Genomic DNA, 26,467 nt, shown 5'->3' on the forward strand with positions numbered 1-26,467 from the left:
CTGGCAACCCAGAAATAGTACCTCGGGTTAAGAACTTTACTTCAGGAGGAGAACAGAAATTGTGCAGTGGCGGCGTGGGGGCAGCGGGAGGTCCCATTAGCTAAAGTGGTACCTCAGGTTAAGAACTGTTTCAGGTTAAGAACGGACCTCCAGAACGAATTAAGTTCTTAACCCGAGGTACCACTGTATATGTTTCAAAACTTTATTTGCTATTTTTTCATATCACTTCATATATTATTTTTTATTTTTATTATTATAAAACGATTTCTTAGGTGATTTCTCCCTTGGTACTTCAACTGCCCTTTTCTTTCTTTAATTTTTCTCTTTCATGGCTGCAATGTTATTTCGGGAGCTGGTTTAGACGAAGTTAATGGCCTTTTAAGCTTCCTCTATGCGAATAGGAATTCACTTTTTGAATACCGTATTTTTCACCCTATAGGACGCACTTTTTCTCCTCCAAAAATGAAGGGGAAATGTGTGTGCGTCCTATGGGGCGAATGCAGGCTTTCGCGGAAGCCTGGAGAGCGAGAGGGGTCGGTGCGCACCGACCCCTCTCCCTCTCCAGGCTTCAGGAGAGCCTCACCGCCAGCCCCACAAACTGGGGGGGAGAAGCCTGACTTGGTTAGAAGGCTGGCGGGGGGGAGAAGCCTGCTCCTCCCTGTCGCCAGCCCCGCAAACTCGGGGGACAGCGGGAGAAGCGCAGCGCACCTTTCCCGCTGTCCCCCGACTTGGTTAGAAGGCTGGCGGGGGGAGAAGCCTGCTCCTCCCCGTCGCCAGCCCCGCAAACTCGGGGGACAGCAGGAGAGGCGGTATGTTTTGTAATTTTACTGGTTTTAGTTGCCCTGGTCCCTCTGGCCAGGGAGGGCGGGGTATACATAAAATTTATTATTATTAATAATATTCCCTTGAAGGGAAGATGGGCTGCAAATAACAATGGTTATATTCCTAGAGGCATAGGAAGCTTCCTTGTCCTGCATCATCCAGCTCAGTAGTCAATACCTGTGGTTCCCAACATGAGGCACATGCCCCACAGGGGGGGCAATTTGATTTTTAAGCAGGGCAATTTAAGAATCAGTTATTAACAGTGATTTTTTTTTGCATTTCTTATAGCTCTAGGGGTCGCCTATATATATATTTCTTATGGCTCTAGAGGCCTCCTATATACCGTATTTTTCGCTCTATAAGACGCACCAGACCACAAGACGCACCTAGTTTTTGGAGGAGGAAAACGAGAAAAAAAATATTCTGAATCTCAGAAGCCAGAACAGCAAGAGGGATCGCTGTGCAGTGAAAGCAGCAATCCCTCTTGCTGTTCTGGCTTCTGGGATAGCTGCACAGCCTGCATTCGCTCCATAAGACGCACACACATTTCCCCTTACTTTTTAGGAGAGAAAAAGTGAGTCTTATAGAGCAAAAAATACGGTATATACAGTGGAACCTTGTGTTACGGACGGGATCCGTTCCAGAGGCCCGTCCATAACATGGAACTGACGCAAGCCGAAGCGCCACGTCTGCATAAGGCGCGATTTAGCGCTTCTGTGCATGCGGCAAAACCCGGAAGTAACCTGTTCCAGTACTTCCGGGTTGCCATGGGACGCAATATGAAAACACGTAACCTGAAGTGGACGCAACATGAGGTATGACTGTATATGGTGATTCATAACGAGGTATACAGTATAAATGCAAACTGTATACTTCATTATGAAGCACCCTGTATATTGTGACATACAAATTTTTAAAATTAAAATCAGAATGTATTTTGAATTTGTTAGGTACCTTTATTTTATTGCATAGCAATGATCAAAGTATTACAGAAAAAGCTTCCATTAAAATTATTTTATATTTATGAATTCAGTTCTCTATTACAGTAGTACCTCAGGTTACAGGCGCTTCAGGTTACAGACTCTGGTAACCCAGAAATAGTTCCTCGGGTTAAGAACTTTACTTCAGGAGGAGAACAGAAATTGTGCAGTGGCGGCAGAGGGAGGTCCCATTAGCTAAAGTGGTACCTCAGGTTAAGAACTGATTCAGGTTAAGAACAGACATCCAGAACGAATTCTTAACCTGAGGTACCACTGTATATGTTTCAAAACTTTATTTGCTATTTTTTCATATCACTTCATATATTATTTTTTATTTTTATTTTTATTATTATAAATCTATTCCTTAGGTGATTTCTCCCTCGGTACTTCAACTGCCCTTTTCTTTCTTTAATTTTTCTCTTTCATGGCTGCCATGTTCTTTCGGAAGCTGGTTTAGACCAAGTTAGTGGCCTTTTAAGCTTCCTCTATGTGAATAGGAATTCACCTTTTTGAATAATAAGAATTATGTGTTCCCAGAGTTTCAAACAGGAAACCTTTCCGGGAGACGCTGGGGACTGAACCCGGGACATTCTTCATGTCACAAAGATGCTCTAACCACCTGATTTCCATCTGGTCTGCTTTTTGTTTGACCACTGCCACGCCGCACCCAATTTTACCCATCACAACAACCCTGAAATGCAGATTAGGCTTCAAAAGCATGATTCCATGGGGTTTGAGTGGAGGTTTGGGCCTGAGGCCTATCCCACAGCGGCGCACCATTTTATATAAAACCACCTTGGTTGCAATTCAGCAGGAAAAGAGGCACGATATAGATCCCTTTAAAGCAGATGGAAACAACTTTTTTCTAGATGGACATCTGCCCCCTTACAAACTGCCCCTCAGGGCTTGCTTGCTTAGAAGCAAGCCTCTCATTTCCCGATAATCTTCCAGTTGCTAAATGGCTGAGATGCCAGTCCTTCCTTCGTTTTCCAAGTACACCACTGTCTGCAGGAGGTTAAGCCCATTAGCAGGGGGATCTTCAGACCAAAAATAACAGAAACAGATTTTAGAGGCTCGCCCAAGCCCTGTCAGAAGAGAAAACCACTCTCTTGAAAGTGACAATTAGCAAAAAGAAAGAGAGAAGGTGACTGAACCCCAAGCAGATTCAGCCATCAGCTCAAAATAATAATATATCAGTATGCAAAAGGAGATGGGCTCTTTGTAATAGCTTCCATTAGAGGCCATTAGAAAGGCACCTCTATGCCCCTTTGCGCATATCAACAGAAGAAGAGAGGGAGCAATTTATAAATGGAGAAAAGGAGGGGGCTTGAGGGCACTTAAGCTATAGCGGTCAAAGTGAAACTTCTCAAGTTTCTAGCCCTGAAGAGAATTTCGTTGCATGGTGAACACAAATGGTCAGTCCTGTTAGAAAACCCTGGCGTCTTGGGGGGGGGGGGGGGAAGGTTGACTCTGGGTGAGACAGCTTGCTGTTGTTGTTTTTTTAAAGGCACCTTTTTTCTCACTCTCGTATAAAATCACAACTGCTTACCCACAAGCCAGACTGCGGATTTTCCAGCCGCATAGATCCTGCACAGTTTTGGGGTACATTGTGGACTCCCGGGAGGTGTTTGTGGCTCCCCAGAAAAACAGGCCTCCTGTAGAAAGGGGAACAAGAGGGGGTTATTGAGTCTTGCGGTTAATATACACGGCACATTGGACTACTGCAATGCGCTCTTCGTGGGGCTACCTTTGAAGGTGACCCAGAAACTGCAATTAATCCAGAATGCGGCAGCTAGACTGGTGACTGGGAGTGGCTGCCGGGACCACATAACACCGGTCCTGAGAGATCTGCATTGGCTCCCAGTGCGTTTCCGAGCACAATTCAAAGTGTTGGTGCTGACCTTTAAAGCCCTAAACGGCCTCGGTCCTGTATACCAGAAGGAGCGTCTCCACCCTCATCGTTCAGCCCGGATACTGAGATCCAGCGCCAAGGGCCTTCTGGCGGTTCCCTCATTGTGAGAGAACCAGACAGAGGCCCTTCTCGGAAGTGGTGCCTGCCCTGTGGAACACCCTCCCTTCAGTTGTGAAGGAAATAAGCAGCTATCTTAACTTTAAAAGACATCTGAAGGCAGCCCTGTTTAGGGAAGTTTTAATGTTTAATGCTGTATTGTTTTTAACACTCGACTGGAGGCTGCCCAGAGTGGCTGGGGAAACTCAGCCAGATGGGCGGGGTATAAACAATAAATTATTATTATTATTATTATTATTATTATTACATAGTTGGGTCTCCCTGTCAGTCTTAAACCAACACACACCTCTAGCAAAAGCTGTGCAATAATCTTTTCTATTTTTTGCAAATAGTGTGCACACATTTAATGACGGGGCCTTCTCGGTGGTGGCCCCCTAGTTGTGCAATGCCCTCCCAGGAAGGCGGCATCTGCAGATGGGCTTTGCAGCCTGAAATCTGACAAGGCCTGCGGCTTACCTGTTTCACTAATGGCGAAGGAGCAGGTGTAGCCTGCGTAGATTTGCGCCGCCCCACGCCCGGGGAAGTCGAAAAGCTTCACCAGCCGGGGCACCATTTCGTCCCTCTGCTCGGCATGGCCCAGGCGGCCGTAGCCCCCAAAACCCCAGGAGAAGACGCGTTTCTGAGAGTCCAAGACAAGCTGGAGGAAGAAAGCGGGTGAGGAATTGAAAGGAACCTGCGAGCTTGCCAAGGAAGTTGGTAAGGTTCATTACTGAGTTATTTGGAGCTCGACAGATCAGCCTTCTTTCCCAGGCCAGGAGAAAAAATGGCAAAAACAGGGTATGTATCGGGACAGTGTGGTTTTTGCAGCTGCTGTTGAAGTTGCAAAACAATGAATGAAGCACGGAATGGAGCAATGGAGATATTTCCGGAACAACAACAGAATATCAACTCTGCCCAAGGCATGATGGAGAACAGCAACAACCAGGAAAAGATAGATATAATATTTTACAAGGACAGGAAGGAACATCACGGACAGAATAATTGCAACACACAGGAAGAACAAGGATGTAGTTTGAATGCTTCACCTGTAAGTTTATAAATCATTTAATGTGTCGATACAAATGGAAGTCGTTAATACTGCAGCGGTTGTATAAAGGATTGTTATTTTGACAGCACTGTACTCTGAAAATTTATTACAGTGGTACCCAGCAAGACGAATGTCTCGCAAGACGGAAAACCCGCTAGACGAAAGGGTTTTCCGTTTTTCGATGCACTTCGCAGGACGAATTTCCCTATGGGCTTGCTTCGCAAGACGAAAATTTTTTTCGCTCCCCACCCCCTTTTTCTAAGCCGCTAAACCACTAATAGCCTTTTAGCCGCTAATCCGCTAATCCCTTAAGCCTTTAATAGCCGCTAATAGCCGCTAAACCACTAATAGCGCTAATCCGCTAAGAGGGTTGCTTCGCAAGACGAAAAAACCGCTAGACAAAGAGACTCGCAGAACGAATTAATTTCGTCTTGTGAGGCACCACTGTATTCCCAAAATGAAACTTTCCTCTGGTTGTAAATATTAAGATGATGCCAGCAAGAATGAGCCTGTAAAAAAAATGATTTGAATCAAGTCTTACTGACTAGTGACTTAAATCGATTTGATTTAAAATCGAATCCACCCTGTCTGCACCCAATCCAATTTTCCGGACTCCCAAGTGCTTAGGACGACAACTCTCATTGGCCGCAACGGTCAATCTAGGCAGCAGAGGATGACCAAGTCTTACCGTATGATTTGCCCCGCAAGCAACGTCCCTCACCACAACGTTTGGCACCGGCAGGATCTGGCCATCTTTCGTTTTCTCGATGAAGATGGCGACACGGCGGGGAACCAGCTCACAGTCATACTCTATCCTCTGGGCTCGGGCAATGAACTTTCCGTCAGAATTGTGCCCTATTTTGGGGGGGGGGGGGCAGAGAGAGAGAGAGACTAAGGAACGGACACAACAAGGAAGGGGAAGGCTACCCTCTCCCGGTCGCCCCCCCCCCTTACACCACCAAAACGCGGAGGAAATTAACAGTGTACCCAGCTGTCCATATTCGGGGCATCCAAAAGAATATAAGTTCCCTTTGCAGTCCATTGCCATGCTGAACTCGGCCCCACACGCCACCTTTGTAATCGGCTGCCCATTGTACATGATCTAGAAAAAAAAGGGGGGGGGGAGGTTAGAAAAGGCTGAAAGACATGCCGACCCTCACAAAACCTCTCCAAAGGGTCACACGCCTAGTGTCGCAATTCACTAGGTCCGCACAAACTGTATGTCTGTTGCTCTGATCGGTGGAACTGGCACTATTAAAGGTGCCACAGCAACAATTCCACATTTGTAAGAAATCCACCTGGGTATAGGGTGGCATATAAATTCCATAAAGGTAAAGGTACCCCTGCCCGTACGGGCCAGTCTTGCCAGACTCTAGGGTTGTGCGCCCATCTCACTCAAAGAGGCCGGGGGCCAGCGCTGTCCGGAGACACTTCCGGGTCACGTGGCCAGCGTGACAAGCTGCATCTGGCGAGCCAGAGCCGCACACGGAAACGCCATTTACCTTCCCGCTAGTAAGCGGTCCCTATTATCTACTTGCACCCGAGAGTGCTTTCAAACTGCTAGGTTGGCAGGCGCTGGGACCGAACAACGGGAGCGCACCCCGCCGCGGGGATTCGAACCGCCGACCTTTCGATCGGCAAGCCCTAGGCGCTGAGGCTTTTACCCACAGCGCCACCCGCGTCCCTTCATAAATTCCATAAATAATAATAAATAAACAATAAGGATGCAGTCCCTCTGCCTACCTGTGTGGGGCTGGGAATGGCGTCAGTCTGATTGCCCAGGCCCAGCTGACCCATCTTGTTCTCTCCGAAGGCAAATACAGAACCGCTCTCTGAAACAGAAAGGTTGGACAAACAACTTTCCGCTTTCACACCATGCTACAGAGACCCACAGCCAAAGCCCTCCCTCGCCCCACTGCTTGCTTTATTTTATTCTGACAAAGTAAAAATCATAAATAAATAAGAGTAAACATGTGCACCTCACCCCCGAGACCATTCCACTTTAACTATCCAACCTCCCGAAATCTCAACACCTCTTGCGATGGTTTGACCCCTTTACATTTTAACAATACAAATTCTACATATCTCCTCGAAATCATTTCTCCTGCGGATTCCCCATCTTGCCTTAATAGCACATGTTAATTCATCCTTAATCGCTATACCCCACACCTCTTTATACCATTCTTCTATTCTGCTTGCCCCTCCCATTTCCTAGCTATCATAATTCGTGCAGCTGTCAATAAATTTGTGAGCAAGTCCTTCACAGCCTGCGAACCTCCCACCCCATCGTAAATTGATAATAATGGACTTTCAGTCAGCTTTAATCCAGTGATTTCTGTTATCTCCTTAAACACCCACTGCTTTTGACTCTGTGGCCCTTTCAAAACAGCAGCAAAGGAAAACTGCCTATGTCAGAACATGGGTCAGCCGACCTCAGGATTGGCGACTCTGACCGGCAGCTGTGACTCTCCTGGGATCATCAGATAGGCAAGTTTCCCAGCTCTGCTACCTGGATTGAACCTGGAACGTTCTGGATGCAAAGGACATGCTCTCCCCAACACCCCTTGCGAACCATGGTCCTTTCCTTGACAACACAGCAAGTTTCCAGTCCTCATCGTTCTGAACAAAGCAGCACATGAAGATAGGAAACTGCCTTATACCAATTCAGAACATTGGGTGCACTGCGCTCAGCGCCTCCTACACTGACTGGCAGCAGCTCCCCAGGGATTCGGGCGAGAGCCCTACCAGGAGACACCCCTGGGGGTTGAACCACAGACCTTCTGCATGCCAAGCAGGTGTTCTGCCACTGAGCTACAGATTCCACACCTGCTGACGGCACCTCTGATTCCTAAGCCTCGTCCAAGACTTCCCTCTCCAGAAACCAACTCTGTGCCTCTCGTAGGAACAGCTGTTTCCCCACCGTAACGTTCTCCTCCTGGCTGCTTTCCCTCTGAGCCGCCTGGTGAGCATTCCGTGACATCAGAGCAGCTCAGCCAATAGCAGGGCACGGTGGAAGGCAAAAGCACGCACGGACACACAGATTGGACAGAGCCTCTCCTACCTGTCAGGGCTAGCGTGTGGTTGCGGCCGCAGGCTGCCGAGACGACGGTTTCGCTGCAGAGCACTTCAATGGCCTTTGGGGCATCCACGCGCTTGGTGTCCCCGTGGCCCAGCTGCCCTTTGTCGTTACGTCCTAGAGAGTTAGGCACACACACATACACAGTGACTGCGAAGCCCAGATTACAGGTGTGCAACTTGCTTTTAAAAAACAGCAGCCGAATCGGGAGCCCAGAAAGCGGTGAATTTTGCATTCTCCCAAAATCAGAACTTGGGGGTCCATCTAGCTCAGCGCTGCCCACACGGACTGGCAGCAGCTCTCCAGGATTTCGGACGGGGCTCTTTCCCACTTTTCCCTGGAGATGCCGGGATTCGAACCTTGAACTCTCAGCACGCAAAGCAGACGCTGTGTCGCAGAGCTGCTGGATCCCACGAAAAATAAAGGAAGATTCTAGCCCTGGAGATGCCACTGGGTTCTTTTTTTTTGGGGGGGGGGTTGTTTCCCAAAACATTTTTATTGATTTTGCAAAAATATGCAACAAATGAACATAATAACTTCCGTACAAAAATGCATTACTCTTTATATTATTGATGTATACATCCCTCCTCTTTCCAGAAGTCAGGGAGGTGTTATTATTTATAATCTATTGTATGATGTTTACTTGTTTTGTTTACTATATGTTTTTGTCATTTCTTCCCCAGAAGGTGCAATCACATGGCACCTGATGCATGCGAAGAATAAAGCCTCATTTAGGGTTAGTGTTGTCTACACTGACCGGCAGCAGTATCCCTCCAGGAGTTCAGATTGGGCGGATGGGAGGTCTTTCCTAACGCTACCTGGTGATGCTGCTGGGGTCTGCACCCGAGTCCTTCAGCATGCCAAGCAGCCACTCTAACCACTGAGCAACCTTCCCTTGCAACAAGCAGGGATTTCTCCAAGCAGTTTTAGCTCCAAAGGACATATATGAATGCAGAAGGCTCGGGAGACTTACGAACATGCATTTTTCAAGCCACTGCAGCACTGAGCCTACAATTCTATGACTGAAGTCACATGCTCAGATCTTCTTGTCCCAGTGAACAACCTGACCACTGAATTCTGCACCCAGAGTGGATAAAAATCAGTGATTTTTGTTTAAAAAATGATAATTAAAAAATTGGATTTTATATTTATTTAAATCAGATTTTTTAAAATTTAAATTGGATTTTTAAAATAAAATGCTTTTGGAGGAAAAATCTTTCTAAAGATAATCTTTAGATAATCTTTCTATTAGAGTTACATTATAGTTCAAAGGCTATTCATCAGGAAATAAGGATTTGTTTTAAGTTTTTCATGTGTGATAAAACTCAGTCGAAGTTTTTGTTAAAAAAACAATCATTTAACCACATGTAAACAAACATGGATATATATGCTATAACGTTATTGTTTTAGTTAAATCAATTGTTTAAACTGTGAAATGGTTACTTTTCTCCTTCCAATGAAGCACAGCATAAAAGTTGTCCAAATATAAACAGTTAACTTATTAAACCTCACAATCATTGGTCTATGTTATTTCTAATAGTACAACCAAATCAGTAATTCTTGATAGAACCGTAAAAACTACTCTGACAATTTTTTATTCCAAAAATGAAACCTTCACTTGGTTGTAAATATTAAGATGATACCAGCAAGAATGAGTCCTTCTTTAAAACAATGATTTAAATCAAGTCTTACTGACTAGTGATTTAAATCATGATTTAAGTTGATTTGATTTAAATCAAATCTAAAAAGGTAAAGCTAAAGGGACCCCTGACCATTAGGTCCAGTCATGGCCGACTCTGGGGTTGCGGCGCTCATCTCGCTGGCCTACAGCTTCCGGGTCATGTGGCCAGCATGACTAAGCCGCTTCTGGCGAACCAGAGCAGCACACGGAAACGCCGTTTACCTTCCCGCTGGAACGGTACCTATTTATCTACTTGCACTTTGACATGCTTTCGAACTGCTAGATTGGCAGGAGCAGGGACCGAGCAACGGGAGCTCACCCCGTCACGGGGATTCAAACCGCCAACCTTCTGATCGGCAAGCCCTAGGGTCTGTGGTTTAACCCACAGCGCCACCCGTGTCCCAAATCAAATCTACCCTGGTGCAAACTACCAAATGCAAACCCTGCTGGAGATTCAAGACACTCACCCCAGCTCCAAAGTTTCCCCTCGGTGGTGATGAGCAGGCTGTGAGCGGCGCAAGGCCCTGAGACCACCGTCCGGACTTGGACCCCTGAGAGGGAGCCGTACCTGTGGGGCCCCCATAAGTTCTGGCCCAGGTTCCTGTAGGCGGCTGCAAGGAAAGGCAGTAATGGCATATTAATAATAATAATAATAATAATAATAATAATAATAATAATAGTAGTAACAATAATAATAATAATAAACCACAGGTGGTGGGCTGAGGCAGTCCTGTTGAGGGCAGGCGCCCCTGACTTTCCCCCTCCTCTCGGTGCAAAAAGCAGATTTCCAATGGCACAAATTTTCCACCAGGCAACCCACAATAATGACCAATAATAATAACAACAAACAGTTCTTATGTGCTATTTTTTATATATATAATAATATTTTATTAAGATTTTCACAAAAAGAAAAAAGAAAAATACAAAAAGTAAAAAACAATTAAAAACAGTTCAGTCTTTCATAACATATCTTGCATTTGCTTGTTTCTCGGACCTCCTCACACCTCCCCTCTTTGTATTCCAATTCAATTTATTTATTCAGCAAATCCTTTCCCTCTTTACCTTTATCTTAATCTTGATCTTAATATATTTTAGCTTTAACTTTCCACCTGTTAACATTCCATTTTTGCATATTCTTTCATAACATTATTGCTAAAAACCCCGTAACCTCAATCCAACATCATTAACGTTCACTAATTTTGCAATATTTCTGAAAAGAGTCTTTAAATTTCTTCCAATCTTCTTCCACCACTTATGTGCTATTATAATGCTGTCACCTTAATCGGAAAAATGACTCAAAACTACTCACGAAGGCAGCAAAACCGAACCGATATCTATTATGAAAAACGCAAGGGATTTTGAGGGATATACCACATCTGGCTCAGAGACCTGCACCAGTCTTGGGATATAAAAACCTTAATTACTTGGAGAACAGTTAACTTGTGAGATCGCCTTGCCCCATAAATGCCCACTTGACCTCTTTGATCTGTGGAAATGGAACCGGCTACAAATGCTACCTAACACCCATTCAACATTTGTCTTTTGAAATTTTAATTATACTTTTCAAGTTTATACATTTCACTGATTTTACAATCGTTTTAACATTTCAAAACTTGACTTCCTTCCCCCTCTTTCTGCAGTTCCTTAAATTTATTTTTAGTATCGTCTGTATATCCAAATTAACTTAGCTCATTTATTCATCTACTGTAAATATATACTCTTATAAAACTGCAGGTTATTACAATAATCCTGCCAATGTTCTTATCTGTTTACAATATATCTGTAAATATTCAATAAACCATTTCCATTCTTTTATAAACAGTTTGTTTTCTTATTCTTCCGGTAAGTTTTGCCATATCTGCATATTCCACGGCTGGCAAACGAAGGCCCAGAATCCGGCCTGTGGACTTAATTCGTTCCGGAGGTCCGTTCTTAACCTGAAACTGTTCTTAACCTGAAACACTACTTTAGCTAATGGAGCCTCCTGCTGCTGCCGCGGCACCGGAGCATGATTTCTGTTCTCATCCTGAAGCAAAGTTCTTAACCCGAGGTACTATTTCTGGGTTAGCAGAGTCTGTAACCTGAAGCGTATGTAACCTGAGGTACCACTGTATTGGCCCTAGTATTGACACTGCAACACACTGGCTCTCTATATTAACTGAAAAACTTAAAAAAAGAGAAACTCAATAAATACACACACACACAAAAAAAAAATATATAAAAGAGGTCCAGCTGATCCTGCCCCCCTTTTGCACCAAACCAAAAAGTCCTAAATGTTGCATCCATTCCTTACAGGGCTGGCTGTTCCATTTCTACCATGGCTAAAAACACCCTCCAGAGGCAAATCCGTAATTTTCTCCGCTGGGACCCAAATGCCACACATTTACACCTGCCCTCCAAGTCAGCCTCCCACCAGACCGGGCCAAATGATTCATAGGTCCAGCATCATTTGCTGCAGCTGGTAGCATCCTTCCCAGGTCTGTCTGTCTGTCTGACCTCCGTTTCCCACACTTCTTTGTCTAACAGGAAATTGCCAGGGGTAGACCCTCGGGCCCTTCTGCAACCCCAACATGCGCTCTGTTGCCCTGTCTACGTTTTGCCACCCCTCTCCCTTCTGCCTGCCTGCCTTTTTCTTTCTCTCTCTCTCTCCCCCCTGCCCCCCAACCTTTTGTCTTCCTGGAGATCACAGCCTGAGCTCAGATGTCTTTTAAGCCAGACGCCAAACAAAGAGACCACAGTCTGAGCTGGGAGGCAGATGTCAGCTCCAGAGATAAGGAAAATCTGCAGGGTGGCAATGCTGTCCAATCTGCATTTTGATACATACCAGCAGCTTAAAATGCGAGCCTTAATGAGCCAGTGAGCAGATCCCCCATCGGACAGCATCCTGTTCTAACAATAGCAAATCTAGATGCTTATTATGGGAAGCTTGCAAGCAGGACCCGAGAGCAACAGCAATGTTCTCCCCGCTTGAGAATCCCAGGGACCAGAATTTGCAGGTAGATTAGCCCTGGATATGAGAGAGCCCCATCTATTTAGCATGGCTTTGTGCGCTGCTCTGATTCGCCAGAAGCGGCTTAGTCATGCTGGCCACATGACCCGGAAGCTGTACGCCGGCTCCCTCGGCCAATAAAGCGAGGTGAGCACCGCAACCCCAGAGTCGTCCGCGACTGGACCTAATGGTCAGGGGTCCCTTTAACTTTAAACCTAGCAACATCAGTAGAGGCCTTCAGCTGGAACAGACCTATGGTAAAAAGGTATAAGTTAAAGGACCCCTGGATGGGTAAGTCCAGTCAAAGGCAACTATGGGGTGCGGCACTCATTTCGCTTTCAGGTTGAGGGAGCCAGTGTTTGTCCACAGACAGCTTTCCAGGTCATGTGGCCAGCAGGACTAAACTGCTTCTGGCACAACAGGACACCGTGACGATTGCACAGAAACGCCGTTTACCTTCCTGCTGGAGTGGTACCTATCTACTTGCACTGGAGTGCTTTCGAACTGCTCGGTTGGCAGGAGCAGGGACCCACAATGGGAGCTCACCCCATCACGGGGATTTGAACCGCTGACCTTCCAATCAGCAAGCCCAAGAGGCTCAGTGGTTTAGACATCAGTAGAGGCCTTCAGTGCAGGTCTCTGAGCACAGGAGTTACAGATTTTATATATAAATAAATTTGGTACCCTTTTTTCACATTCTTTATCTTTCTGGTGCTCACACAACTCCCCTTAGCCAAGAAGGACCGAGCAGTAGTCAAGTTATAAACGTGCTGGATGATTAAATATTTTTCATCTCAAAAGAAGAAGAAAACCCAACCCAAATCAAAAATCAAGTTTTTCCTATTGTCATGAGGCCTAAGAGCCCTGACGGAAGAGCAGCTGATGGTAACAGAAATGGAAAGAAATACAGCACCATAGAAAAAGAGATAAATAATAGGGCAGAGAAACCCCACCCGCTAAAACACAACCTTTCAGCAACAGAGGCTCCACGAGAAAATAATTTCAGGAGCGGCCTAGCCCTGAAAATACATGTTGCGACAACAATGCTTATAAAACGTGTTTAGATCAGCCTTGTCCAATCTGGGGCTCTGCAGATTCCTACAATTCCTACCAGCCCCGGGGGGCAATAGCCAGTAGTAAGGGATAGAATCGCAGCCTTGGAAAAGATCCCAAGGGTCATGTGGTCCAACCCCTTGCAGGGTTGCGGGGAGTTGTAGGGCAGACCCACACTCCACATTTAAAGCCTATCCGATGCACATGCGACTTCCTGGGAACCACAGCGTGTTGATGGTGCTGGGAATGACAGCTCTGTGAAGAGGAAACTACAGTTCCCAAATCACCTGGAGGGCGCCAGTTTTCAGAAGGCTGCCCTAGATTGTGGGGAGCGGGCCGTGCTTAACGGGCAGTGTGACAAGCTGAGATCTGCACATGCTCAGGGGCACCCTTGGCCTTCTGAAGTGTGCGCTTGAACAGCCTTAGGCCCAAGATGATGATGAATGCAGGCCTAAGGGGCTGGTGTGAATTGTACCCCAATTCCCCGGAATGCAGAAGGCATGCTTAAAACAAACTTGTTTATTTAGGAGACCACTGTAAGCAGATGAAAAGATCAGCAGAATTCTAAGAACACTTATAATGTAACACTAAGGACAGTATGGACAGATTTAAAATACAGTGGAACCTCGTGTTACGTACTGCCCTCCTTACGAATGCTTGGGGATACAAGCTCCGCTAACCCGGTAGTAGATTCTCCCGGTTGCAAACTTTGCCCCTGGATGCAAGTGGCAGGCGCCATTAGCAAAAGCGCGCCTCATGTTAAGAATGGTTTCGGCTTAAGAACGGACCTCTGGAGCAAACAAAGTTTGTAACCGGAGGTACGACTGTATGGACTATGAAATAATATGGTTTTTTTTCTGTAGATGTATGCTTTTTGTCTTTGTTTGTTTCCTTTGGTTGTTTTTTTTTGTATGTTCTGTTCTTCTTTTTTGTGTAGTATTATTTTGGATTCAATGTCTGTAATTTCTGTTATGATTTTGCATTGAAAATAATAAAAATTTAAATAATAATAATAATATGCGGTTGAAAGCGTTGACAATAGGAGGGGATAGAGCGAAGTCTAGAGATTCAGAGAAAGCTCTAAATGTTGATATTTATCAGTACTGTTATAACTCTACACTTGTAAAACCAAATAAAAATTACCGTATTTTTTGCTCTATAAGACTCACTTTTTCCCTCCTAAAAAGTAAGGGGAAATGTGTGTGCTTCTTATGGAGCGAATGCAGGCTGCGCAGCTATCCCAGAAGCCAGAACAGCAAGAGGGATTGCTGCTTTAACTGTGCAGCGATCCCTCTTGCTGTTCTGGCTTCTGAGATTCAGAATATTTTTTTCCTTGTTTTCCTCCTCCAAAAACTAGGTGCGTCTTGTGGTCTGGTGCGTCTTATAGAGCAAAAAATACGGTACTTTCAAAAACAAAACAAACTTGAGCAACATTGCACAGGTCCAACTTTCCACCTTAAAAATACAGTAGAACCTTGACTTACCACCACCCTACTCACGAACAATCCAACCCGCGACTGCGGCAAATCCGGAAGTAAATACCAGGTTTGCCGCGATTGCACATGCGCAGAAGTGGCTTCTGCCACTGCACATGCACAGAATGGCGCTTCTCCCAGCGACCCAGATCGACTCACGAACGGACCCCCGGAACGGATTCTGTACGTGAGTAGAGGTTCCACTGTAATCTGGAAAAGTAGCATTCTACCTACCTTGCTGCTTAGGCACTTCCTTACGGCCAATCAAGTCCCAGTTGGTGGCTCCAAATATCAGAAGCTGCCCTTTGAACTTGGATCCTTCAAGCTTCTATGAGGGGTAGAGAAGGTGGGAGAGAAAAAGAATCAGATCCACCATTTGAAATTCGCCAGGGCTAAGTACGGACCCCCAGGACAAATTAAGTCCGTATCCGGAGGGTCCACTGTATAAGCTAAACAAGCTAAAACTTAGGGCCCCTCTCTCTTGGGGGCCCCAAAAAAAATTAAAGGGAAAAAAACCACTGGACGCACATTTCCAAGATAAAAAACAAATAAAATAAAACCTACACACAGCAACAGTGCTTTGTTTTGTGTAGGCTCCTATGATGTAAGTAATGGACCTCGCCTGCTAGCCTGCTCCCTAAAATATCACCGGTTTGCTCATTTCCATCTATAGGGTACCTACATTCTGCATGGATTGGTTGCACGGCAACATGTGCAAATAGCTTGAGATACCTATTAGGTCCTTCCATTACCATATAGCACAGGGTTCGGCAAGCTTTTGTCGCCTCGGGCCAGTGTCTCCAGCGATGATCGCGCAGCAGGCTGGAGGGCGGGGGGAAGTGCGCGCCCATACGCGTACACACACGCTATTTCCGGGTCGGAGGAGCACCGGAAATAGCGTTTGCACACACGTAGGAGGCCCCTGCACATGCACACAAGCTATTTCCAGTGCTCCTCTGACCCGGAAGTGGGTCCCTGCACAGCACTGGGCGGTGGCAACAGGGGTTGCTGTGGGCCAGATAAACGAGGGTCTCAGGCCTTATCCGGCCCCTGGGCCAACGTGACCGCTGACATAGCATACATTCAACACAAAAACCTGCAGCAATTTGTTGTTGACGCAGGACAGCTGGACATATAAAAGGGCCCCATGACCTTCAGTAGCTCAGGGCCGCATCAAACCTATATCCAGCCCTGTTCCTAATCCAAAAGCCCACCTGATCCGCTCCGCCCCAGACTTCATTTTGCAACAACAAACGACATTATCACCAGCATTGTGTGCCTGGCATGGAGGCAATTCAGATCACGGCAGAGAGAGAGAGAGAGAGAGAGAGAGAGAGAGAGAGAAAGAAAACACTACAGAGAAACAGGAAAGAGTGACAGGAAATGAAGCTGACTTCAGGTGCTGTGTCTGGGTTGTGAGGGCAGGGTGTGGGTGCCATTCTGTCAGAAGGAAGTATAATAATAAATAATAATAATAATAATACAGTGGTACCTCAGGTTACATACGCTTCAGGTTACAGACTCCGCTAACCCAGAAATATCACCTCGGGTTAAGAACTTTGCTTCAGGATGAGAACAGAAATCATGCTCCGGCGCAGCAGCAGCAGCAGGAGGCCCCATTAGCTAAAGTGGTGCTTCAGGTTAAGAACAGACCTCCAGAACGAATTAAGTTCTTAACCCGAGGTACCACTGTAATCATCATCTTATTATTATTTATACCCTGCCCACCTGGCTGGATTTCCCCAGTGATGCTCTCCTGTCCCGCCACAGTTGGACACAAAGGTCCCAGACTGAAGTCAACAAGACTTCCTTTTGAGCAGACACACTGCAAAACACCCTAGGTTCAGGACAGATAACAGAAAGTACTTCTTCATGCAGCACAACTATGGAACTCACTGCTGCAGGAGGCATCAAAGGCCCCCAACCCAGATGTCTTTAAAAGAAGACCAGGCAAGTTCCCTGAGAAAGGGGCTATCGATGGCTATTCGCCAACCATGGTTATGCTCTGCCTCGCAGTTGCAGGCAGCAAGACTTCTGAATTTGAGTTTCTGGAGGGTTCTTCTACTCATCTTTTGCTTGCAGGTTTCGCACAGCCATCTGGTTGGCCCCGGTGAGAACAGGAGGCTGGACTAGAAGCAACACCACAAAACACACACACTCTCTCTCAACCAAGTCAGGGCCCAAACCTTGACTACAGAAACAAAGACTGGGTGTGCACAATTTCGTATGCTCTTTCTGCAAACCTGGGATTTACTTTAAAAAAAAAAGTTTTAAGAATGTAAGAAGGGCCCCACTGGATCTCGCCAATGGCCAATCTTGGTGTATAGGTAAAGGACCCCTAGACGGTTAAGTCCAGTCAAAGGTGACTAAGGGGTGCAGCACCCATCTCGCTTTCAGGCCGGTGTTTGTCCACAGGCAGCTTTCCAGGTCATGTGGTCAGCACGACCAATCCGCTCCTGGAGCAACAAGACAATGTGACAGAAACCAGAGCACACGGAAACGCCGTTTACCTTTCCGTCGGAGTGGTACCTATTTATCTACTTGCACCGGCGTGCTTTTGAACTGCAAGGTTGGCAGGAGCTGGGACAGAGCAACGGGAGCTCACCCTGTCGCGGGGATTCGAACTGCCGACCTTCTGATCGACAAGCCCAAGAGGCTCAGTGGTTTAGACCAGGGGTCAGCAAACTTTTTCAGCAGGGGGCCAGTACACTGCTCCTCAGACCTTGTGGGGCACCAGACTATATTGGGGGAGGGAAACGAACAAATTCCTACGCCCCACAAATAAACCAGAGATGCATTTTAAATAAAAGGACACATTCTACTCATGTAAAAACACGCTGATTCCTGGACCATTCACAGGCCGGATTTAGAAGGCAATTGGGCCGGATCCAGCCCCCGGGCCTTAGTTTGCCTACCCATGGTTTAGACCACAGCGCCACCTGCTTAACCTTTAATCTCGGTGTAGCGTCCTGTTCTCCTAATGGATGCCCGTTACAAGATGCTCTCAAGCAGGATCTGAGCGTAAGAGCAACCCTACTTGCGATTCAGAAGCCTAACTGTCTCTGACAGCGGAAGAATGGAAGAGCTGCCAGCTGGATTAGGCCAATGGCTCCTGCAGTCTGGCATCCTCAGGTGCCCCTTTGGGACCCAAGCACAAGAGCCTTCCCTGTCCTGTGGTTTTCAGCAACTATTATTCAGAAACATATCTGCCTTTGACTGCAGAGGACAGAGCATAGCCATCGTAGTTATAATAATAATAATAATAATAATAATAATTAATTATTATTATTATTTATTATTTGTACCCTGCCCATCTGGCTGGGTTTCCCCAGCCACTCTGGCCATCTTCCAACAAAGATTAAAAATACATTAAAATGTCACACATTAAGAACTTCCCTAAACAGGGCTGCCTTCAGAAGTCTTCTAAATGTCAGGTAGTTGTTTATCTCTTTGACATCTTGTGGGAGGGCGTTCCACAGGGCAGGTGCCACTACCGAGAAGGCCCTCTGCCTGGTTCCTTGCAGCTTTGCTTCTTGCAATGAGGGAACTGCCAGAAGGCCCTCAGCGCTGGACCTCAGCGCCCGGGCATAACGTTGGGGTGGAGACGCTCCTTCAGTTATACTGGGCCGAGGCCGTTTAGGATTTTAAAGGTCAACACCAACACATTGAATTGTCTCATTGCCCTTTGAGAATTTGCCCAATACGCTTGCAAAGCTGGTGGTCATCGCAACCTCCGACAATTGAGCTGTGTGTAAACACCGAGGGGGTGTACACACTAAACAGAAGCAACAAGGTTCCTATGGCTGGATCAGGCCAGAGGGGGCCCCTCTTAGTCTAGCATCCTGTCCTTTGGGGCCACCCCAAACTCTGCCCATCGGCAGTTGCCAGCAATTGGCAATCACAGGCATTCTGCGTCACATTGCAGAAGTGCTTTGTAAGAGTCCTGCAGGAGATGGATCAGGCTGGTCAACCACCTTAGTCCTCATAGGTGCCCATAAAGGGAAATCTGCAAACAAGCTCCAACCCAAAGAGCAACGCTGTGTCCTTCCTGGGGCTTCCAGCAGTTGGCAATGAGGAAGCAAGTTTGGTGCTCACAGCAGCCAAAAAGCGGCAACTTTTTTTTTTAAAAAAAAAAATTAGTTCGGCCGTTTTAACAAGCAAGAAACAGCCCACTGTTTTTTGTTTTTTCCCCCCTCCCAATTCTCCCTCCACTGCGGTCTTGCCTTGGCAGGCCTGGAGGCAGACAAAAGGCAGAGGAGGAGGGGGTGGGAATGTGGGAGTTTGCAGACAGGCCCTGCTGTCCGGAGGGGCCGGGCTTCTCGCTCTGCAGGACTTCCCTTACCCAAAGAAAGGAGGTGGGTGGGCCCCCACGCGGTCGGACAGGGAAGCCTCCAGCCCCTCCTAGCGGGCGGAGGGCAAGCATCAGCATCAGTGTTCTCACGTGGATTTCCAGAGCCAAGGGAGGGGGAACCCCCCCCCCCAAAGTGGCCTTATAACACAGGCATGCCAGTCCTAACATCTTGAATCGCTGCATGCTACGTCTTTGGGGTTTGCAAACAGCAACAGATGCCAACTAGCGCCACGGCCCCCCCAAGTGCGTTGTGTTTTGGGGGTGCTTTGGGGCTGTGGGGGGGCAGGAGGAAGCTTGCTAGTTTGCTGCTCCAATGTGAACAGAGTCTGTATCTGATGGAAACTGCATGGGGATGAAATTGAAAAACTCGAGATCATTGCCAGAGGAATACAGAAAGGAGGCTTTGAACCATTTGTCCACCAGACCCAGTGTTGTCAACACTGGCTGGCAGTGGTTCTCGAGGGTTTTAGGAAAGGGGTGTCTTTTCCTACCTGGAGGGGCTGTTGGGGATTGGACCTGCGTCCTTCTGCATGCAAAGAAGGGGCTCTCACGCTGAGCTATGCCTCTTCCCACAAAGACACAGGAATTTAGGAACCTGCCTTATACTGATTCAGAGGAATGGTCTGCTGCCTAGCTCAGTATTGTCAACACGGACTCGCAGCAGCAGCTCCGCAGCATTTCAGTCAGGGAGCCTTTCCACCCAGATCTGGGTGATAGCAGGGGCCGTATGTGGGGTTTTCGGCTTGCAAAGCACTACACCACGGCCCTTCCCCTAAAAAAAAATCAAGCAAGATTCTGGTCCTCATTGTTCTGAATTTAGGGCCAATTTAAATGGGACGAGGCCTTTTCAGATCCAAAGCCTCAGGTAAGGGGATAGTCCCAGTTGCCTGGGACATCAATTAATTTCAATGGGTCTACTCGGAGTAGGGCTGGCACTGGCTTACAATCCTCTTATCCCTGAGCTAGCTACAGGCTTTGCCTGCCATTTTTGCACAAGTATCTACCAGCACCCCACTTCCATTGTCTGCAACCCCTGCAAAGGAAGAGGGAGATGGTAACAGGATGGGGGAGGCTCCCATGCTCTCCGCCCCCCCCCCCATTCCCAAAAGACGGAGGCAGCCCCATATCTGTCTTCAACCTGTTGCCCTCCATACATCTGGGGTCCAAACACCTGACCAATGGCCTTGATGGCTGGGACTAATGGGGTTTGGAATTCAACAACATTTTGTGTGAATGAGGGAAGGCTGCCCTATAATTTCCAGCCCCCAAAAGGGGAGTCCCTATCTTCCCCCCACCCCACCCGAAACAGCCTTCCAAGTAGACTCAGACCCTCCACTCACAATATACTCCTTCCTTCTCAGTGAATGGGACCCCCTCTGCCAATATTCCCATCTCTACGTAATCCACCCTTTCCCATTAAACAGGGGGTCGCCAACTCCTAATTAATGGTCACTTAATTCGTTCCGGAGGTCCGTTCTTAACCTGAAACTGTTCTTAACCTGAAGCACCATTTTAGCTAATGGGGTCTCCTGCTGCTGCTGCGCCGGAGAATGATTTTGTTCTCATCCTGGAGCAAAGTTCTTAACCCGAGGTATTATTTCTGGGTTAGCGGAGTCTGTAACCTGAAATGTCTGTAACCTGAAGCGTATGTAACCCAAGTTACCACTGTATTTTACCCATCACCCCCCAAATCAGAGGGTCCCCAACTCCTAATCCTTCCCCCCTAACACAAGGAAACCCTCCAAACAGGTAGGTCTCCCATCACGGCACCTGCCCAGATAAGAGACCCTCTTTCCCACCCAAAACAGGGCCACCCTCTCCAGCCACTTAGACCCCCCAGCGATCAGCACGCACACCCCGCAACAAACAGCAATTTTGGGACCATCTTCCTCCTTACAATGCGTTCCTTGCTGTGTTCCGGCTCGCTGACCACCACGGCGGCCTGCGGAGACTCCTGGTTTTGGGGGGGCTGCTCCCCGGCGCCCCGTCCTCCTCCTGCCCGGCCTGGCTTCTTGCCCCCTCCTGCCGCCACCGGAGGAGGCGGCAGCGCCAGCCCGTCCTGCTCGTCCCCGCTGCTGCCGCCACCCCCGTTGCTGCTGCCGCTGCCCCCTCCGTCCCGGGCCTTCTTCTTCCCCGGAGGGGGCGCCCCGCGAGCCAGGGCAGACCGCTTGCGCGTGCCTCCAGTCCCGTTGCCGGCACCGTCCCAGGTGGCCGAAGAAGCCGCCGTCGCTTTCCGCCTGGGCATCCTGGTCGCCCGCCTTCGATCTCCCCGGATCGTCCCGCCTGCAAAAGGTGGGATAGGGATCAATGGGGGGGAGGAGAGAGAGGAAAGAGGAGTCACTGCTGAATCCATTTCACTTTTTCATCTACGTCCCCCCTTTTCCTCCAAGAAGTGCCTGGTTCTGTCCCCCATCCTTTAAACCCAACAACAAGCCTGCGAGGTAGGCTTTGGCCGAGAGGTGGTCCCCGAGGTTGCCCAGTGAGAGTCACGATGGCCACGGCGGAATTTGAACCCTGGTCTTTCCCAGCTCCTAGTCCTACACTCTAACCACCAGGCCACCACGGCATTACTGACGTGTGTCTTGAACCCGTTCATCACGGATTATTATCTGCATTTTAATACATTTGTTTTCAATTACACCGTTTCGATTCTATTGGCATTTCATTATTTTTTTTAAAAAAAACCACAATTTTCATTAAATTTTCTGTTTTACAATTTAGAATACTCGTTTAAACGTCCTTAAAAATATCAGTGACTTTCTTTCTTCTCTTTCCATGGTTCATATTTTACATAAACCAAACCATTCAGTATTCCATTATGACATCCATCAAAACTTATTTAATCGCTTAATTACTTATTTCACCATCGTCTTTTAAACGTTTCCCAGCTTTTTGTACTTTTATCCGCCTTGTTTTCATTTATTGTAAGCTGTTTCGAGTCTCGGAAGAGGTCTCAAAAAAATGTTATAAATAGATGCTTTTTGCCATTTTTACTGAAAATTGCATTATTTTTTGAGGGGTTTTCCCCATTACCATCACAGGGTGTATAAATTTTGTGAAATTTATAAATGAAAACAGAACAGCAGAGAGTGAGTGAGAGAGGAAACTGAGGCAGGGACTCCTAGCCCTCTTCCCCTTCTCCAAATACACAATTTCACGGACACTATTTACTTATTGCCTTTTTTCCTTTAAGGAACTTAAGAAGGCATGCGTAAGTTCTCCTCCCCATTTCATAGAATTGTGAAGTTGGAAGCAAACACAAGATCATCTTCACAACAACCTTGTGAGGTAGGGTCAGGCTCGAGATTGAGCGACTGTGGCCCAAGTCAGCTTCGTGGCTGAATTTGAACCCGGGGTCCCTCCTAAGGCCTAGTCTCAACGCTATTTAAGCGCTACAAAAGTGAAATTTATTTTATTTCATGGAATTTATATTCCACTTGGTGGTTTAAGTGGGGGGGAGGAATCCCTCAAAGCCTTTTACAAAAAAAACCCTATTACCCTGCCCGTTCCTTTTTCCTGCGTATTTTTAAAAAAGGTGGCAGAACTCTCTTAAAATACACAGCAATGAAAAGTATCATTTGTTATGAAATGGAGGGATGGGGCCACAAAGCCAAACTTTTGTGTTTGGGAAATATAAACTCCCATATATGAAAGAGGGAGTGATAACCCCACAAAATAAAGACGGGGGTTATTTTTTTTTTGGGGGGGGGGCGGCTGGCTAATAGCTCAACCCATCCCCAAACATTAAACCCCACATGGCCTTTAGGAAATGAAACGAATTTGGCCAGCCAAATAGATGAAGCCCCTCTATAAAATATCTCTACCCCGCAGCAAAAAAGCGAAAACCCCAAAAGGATTTCAGGGTAAGAACCCCCATAAATATCGGGGAGGTGGGAAATAATGTCATGGGCTAACCCTGGGGTCAGCAACCTTTTTCAGCCGTCGTCCCAGAGACCATATGGTGGGCTGGACTATATATTTTTTTGGGGGGGGGGGAACAAATTTCTATGCCCCACAAATAACCCAGAGATGCATTTTAAATAGAAGGACACATTCTACACATGTAAAAACACTTTACATGTGGGCCAGATTGAGAAGGCGATTGGGCCGTATCTGGCCCCTGGGCCTTAGGTTGCCTACCCCTGGGCTAACCCCATCCTAACAGGGTAGGAAACACCCCAATAATTTACTTATATGTGTTTTAAGTATGGAGAGGGGGGACCTAGATAGCCTGCTCCCCCCCCCCCAATAATGCAATATGTAAGGCAGGGAATTGATTCCCTTTCACATAAGCACCCTCACAAGTCACAAAACCAGAGTTTGGTGTGTGAATAGGGGAAATTCGTAAACTAGGCCTTAGACACCGACCCCAAATAAAACTTGTCAATTTTGTTGCCGTTCAAGAGGCTTGCTCCAAAAAGCACCCCACACAAAGTGGGGCAACCCATTCCAACACAACCAGCCCCCCTAGCATGAAACCAATTTCTCCCATTTTGGGGGCCCTATAGTTTTAGGGCTGCAAGGGAAAACCTTCTGACACGCCCCCCTATTTCCACAGTCCTCCTTCCCACCCCACCAAAACAGGTTAGGGGATACAGAGCGTGCCATTTTTATATAAAAAAGGAGATTGGATGCTAACAAACTCACAGTCTATCCCTTACAAACACACACACAAAAATGGCCCACGCTTCTTCAAAATTAAAGAGGGAAAGGGGTTTTTTTGGGGGGTGGGACACCTCACAGGAAAACACAGCAACGCCCCATTGTAGGTCAAATATAGGGCTAAGAGCCCCCTAAATAACCCAACACCCCATAAAATATGGGGGAAGCCCAGGCTCCCTCCCCAGTTGTCTCAAAAAAAAATCTATTAATTTCTTCCCCCAAATTAGGCATATATATATATATATATATATATATATGCGCTCCCTAAGGACCCCGTATAAAATAACAAGAGGGTGAGTCAAGCCCCATACATTAAAACTGATGGTTTTTTGACCCCACAACCCCCATTCAATGGAAGGGAAAAGACCCTAAATATCCCCTCAAAGTTACCCCTTTAAATATATGACTCCCTCCCTCCAATTTAGCCTTTTTAAAACTAACAGGGAAATCCCCCCCCCCCAAGAAAAAAAAGCTTACTTCTCACTGTCTCAGTGTTTGCTACACTTACAAGAGGGCAGAGACTCGCCCAGCAATTTTGGAAATTTAACTATTAAATTGACCTGCGCCAACACACCAGATTTCATTAAACAGATAATGCAATGAGAAATTGGGAGATAATGCCATGAGAAATTGGAAGGGGTGTCCTCCGCAGCCCGATTGCACCCCAACAAATAAATATCTGGAATAAATACACAACTTTTCAATTGCTTTTAAAGAAACAAAAAGGACACCCAGCTGTTCGCCCCCCCCCAAAAAAATGTATTGAAAACAGAACAAAGCGCAGGAAGGGGGGGAAATGAAGCCCCTTCCCCATCAACGCACAGCAGTTTGCAATCTTAAATTTGGAAAGAGGGGAAAAGCCCCCACCTCGTGGAAATGCACAAAAGTGTTTAACTAAAGCATAGCAACACAAAACCGGATGGATTCTTAAAAAGTAAAAGTCTTGGGAGAACTTGTTTCTCTCCCCCGCTCCCCGAAGTATTTTAACATTTCAATTTTTTTAAAAAAATTAAATTCAGATTTAAAATTAGAAACTCTTACACACCCATTGTTTTGGGTTGAGGGGGCCAACGCTCTCAAGTACAAAAAAGAGAGAGAGACTTTGAATAAAAATAAGAGAATATTTATAATCCTACCTGATTCTCAACTCCTTCCTGTTAAAAATAGTAATAATCTATTATTGCCCCCCCAGGTGCAACTAAATCCGCGTGCCCCCCCCAAACCCGGTAACAAAACAATCAATTCTCGGTGCAAAAAAAAAAAAAAAAATTTCAACCGTCCCGATTTCCAGTCCTTTTTTGTTTTTGTTTGGGCCTTTGCTGGAAAAAGGTAAAAAAGAAGAAGAATTTCCCCCCCATCCCCTCAAAAAAGCACCCCTGCCCCCAAATCTTCAATCACCCCCCACTCCACCTTTTTTTTAAAAAATGTGCAAAATCAGGAGATGGAAAAAGAAAAAAGAAAACACAGAACAAACTTTAGCTTTCTTGGGTCGCAAAGTCGTCGTCTTATTTCCCCCCCTCCCGCTTTCAATCAGAAATACCGACTGGTTGGAATCCTCCTCTTGCAAGATGTACGTCTGAATGCAGGTTCCGAATCTTCCCGCATCTAATTCTTGCCCCCCCCCCTCCAAAAGCCCCGGCTGCCTCTTTTTTTATATATTGATTGCGAACAATGGGATCTCTGTCTGTCTCCGATTAAACCACGTGGATCCGCCTTCCTTCCCCTTTTTTTTTTGAAAGGAAAAAAAAATCACCCCCCTCCTTACTCCCCCCCCCTCCGCGCATCTTGCAAAAAAAAGAGAGAAAACCCCCAAACACATCCGCACACACTCACACAACTTTCTTTGCAATAGCAGTTAGGATCAGATTTCAAGCTGGGAGGAGCAGCCGCCTTGCAAAATGATTGCTTTTAATTATTAGGATGGTTTTGAAAAGAAAGAAGTAAAAAGAGAAGGGGGGGGGATCTCTTTTTTTTAATGTTTTGGACTACTTCCTGTGGAAGGGCGGGGGGAGAGGCTGCTCCTTAGAGCCCACCCACCAGACTCACTTAAAATATAAATATGAGCCGCGCTGCATATGCTACAGTAGAAAACAAGAAACACATGTATTAGCAGGAAAGGAAGAAGACGAGGAGGGGAGAAGAGGGGAGGAGGGGAAAAAGATCAGCCAGAAGAGGCTCGCTTTATCAGCACAGCACCGCCTTAAGGGCTGGATGACTGCAGAAGAAAGATTTGGGGTTTTGCTTGGTTTTGCTTGGTTTTGGAACAAAAGAAAGTGCTTTCTGATAATATTGTTTCTTAGTTTCCCATTACAATCCAACAAT

General features: G+C 46.6%; 1 protein-coding gene across 6 annotated transcripts in view; it reads right to left on the minus strand.

Moving 5' to 3' along the window:
* Positions 1–26,184, minus strand: part of RCC2 (regulator of chromosome condensation 2) — a 33,950-nt gene extending 7,766 nt beyond the window's left edge. The window contains exons 1-11 of one of the 6 annotated variants that reach the window (XR_014514500.1): positions 25,690–25,857; positions 21,381–21,766; positions 15,367–15,460; positions 10,083–10,226; positions 7,920–8,051; positions 6,602–6,690; positions 5,846–5,960; positions 5,547–5,713; positions 4,288–4,468; positions 2,308–3,457; positions 386–408 (exon numbers count right to left, since the gene is read on the minus strand). Coding sequence is in view for 5 of the 6 variants with exons in the window: in XM_083454024.1 (XP_083310150.1) it covers positions 3,352–3,457; positions 4,288–4,468; positions 5,547–5,713; positions 5,846–5,960; positions 6,602–6,690; positions 7,920–8,051; positions 10,083–10,226; positions 15,367–15,460; positions 21,381–21,766; positions 25,690–25,750 (1,475 nt within the window). In the remaining variant the exon portion in view is untranslated. Of the gene's footprint in view, positions 1–385; positions 409–2,307; positions 3,458–4,287; positions 4,469–5,546; positions 5,714–5,845; positions 5,961–6,601; positions 6,691–7,919; positions 8,052–10,082; positions 10,227–15,366; positions 15,461–21,380; positions 21,767–25,619; positions 25,858–25,978 lie in introns of those variants that run through there. The other 5 variants (XM_083454023.1, XM_083454024.1, XM_083454020.1 and 2 more) reach the window with 5 other exon arrangements.
* Between the last annotated feature and the right edge of the window lie 283 nt (positions 26,185–26,467).

The sequence above is a fragment of the Podarcis tiliguerta genome (assembly GCF_965153285.1).
Source record: "Podarcis tiliguerta genome assembly, chromosome: 8".
NCBI lineage: Eukaryota > Metazoa > Chordata > Lepidosauria > Squamata > Lacertidae > Podarcis > Podarcis tiliguerta.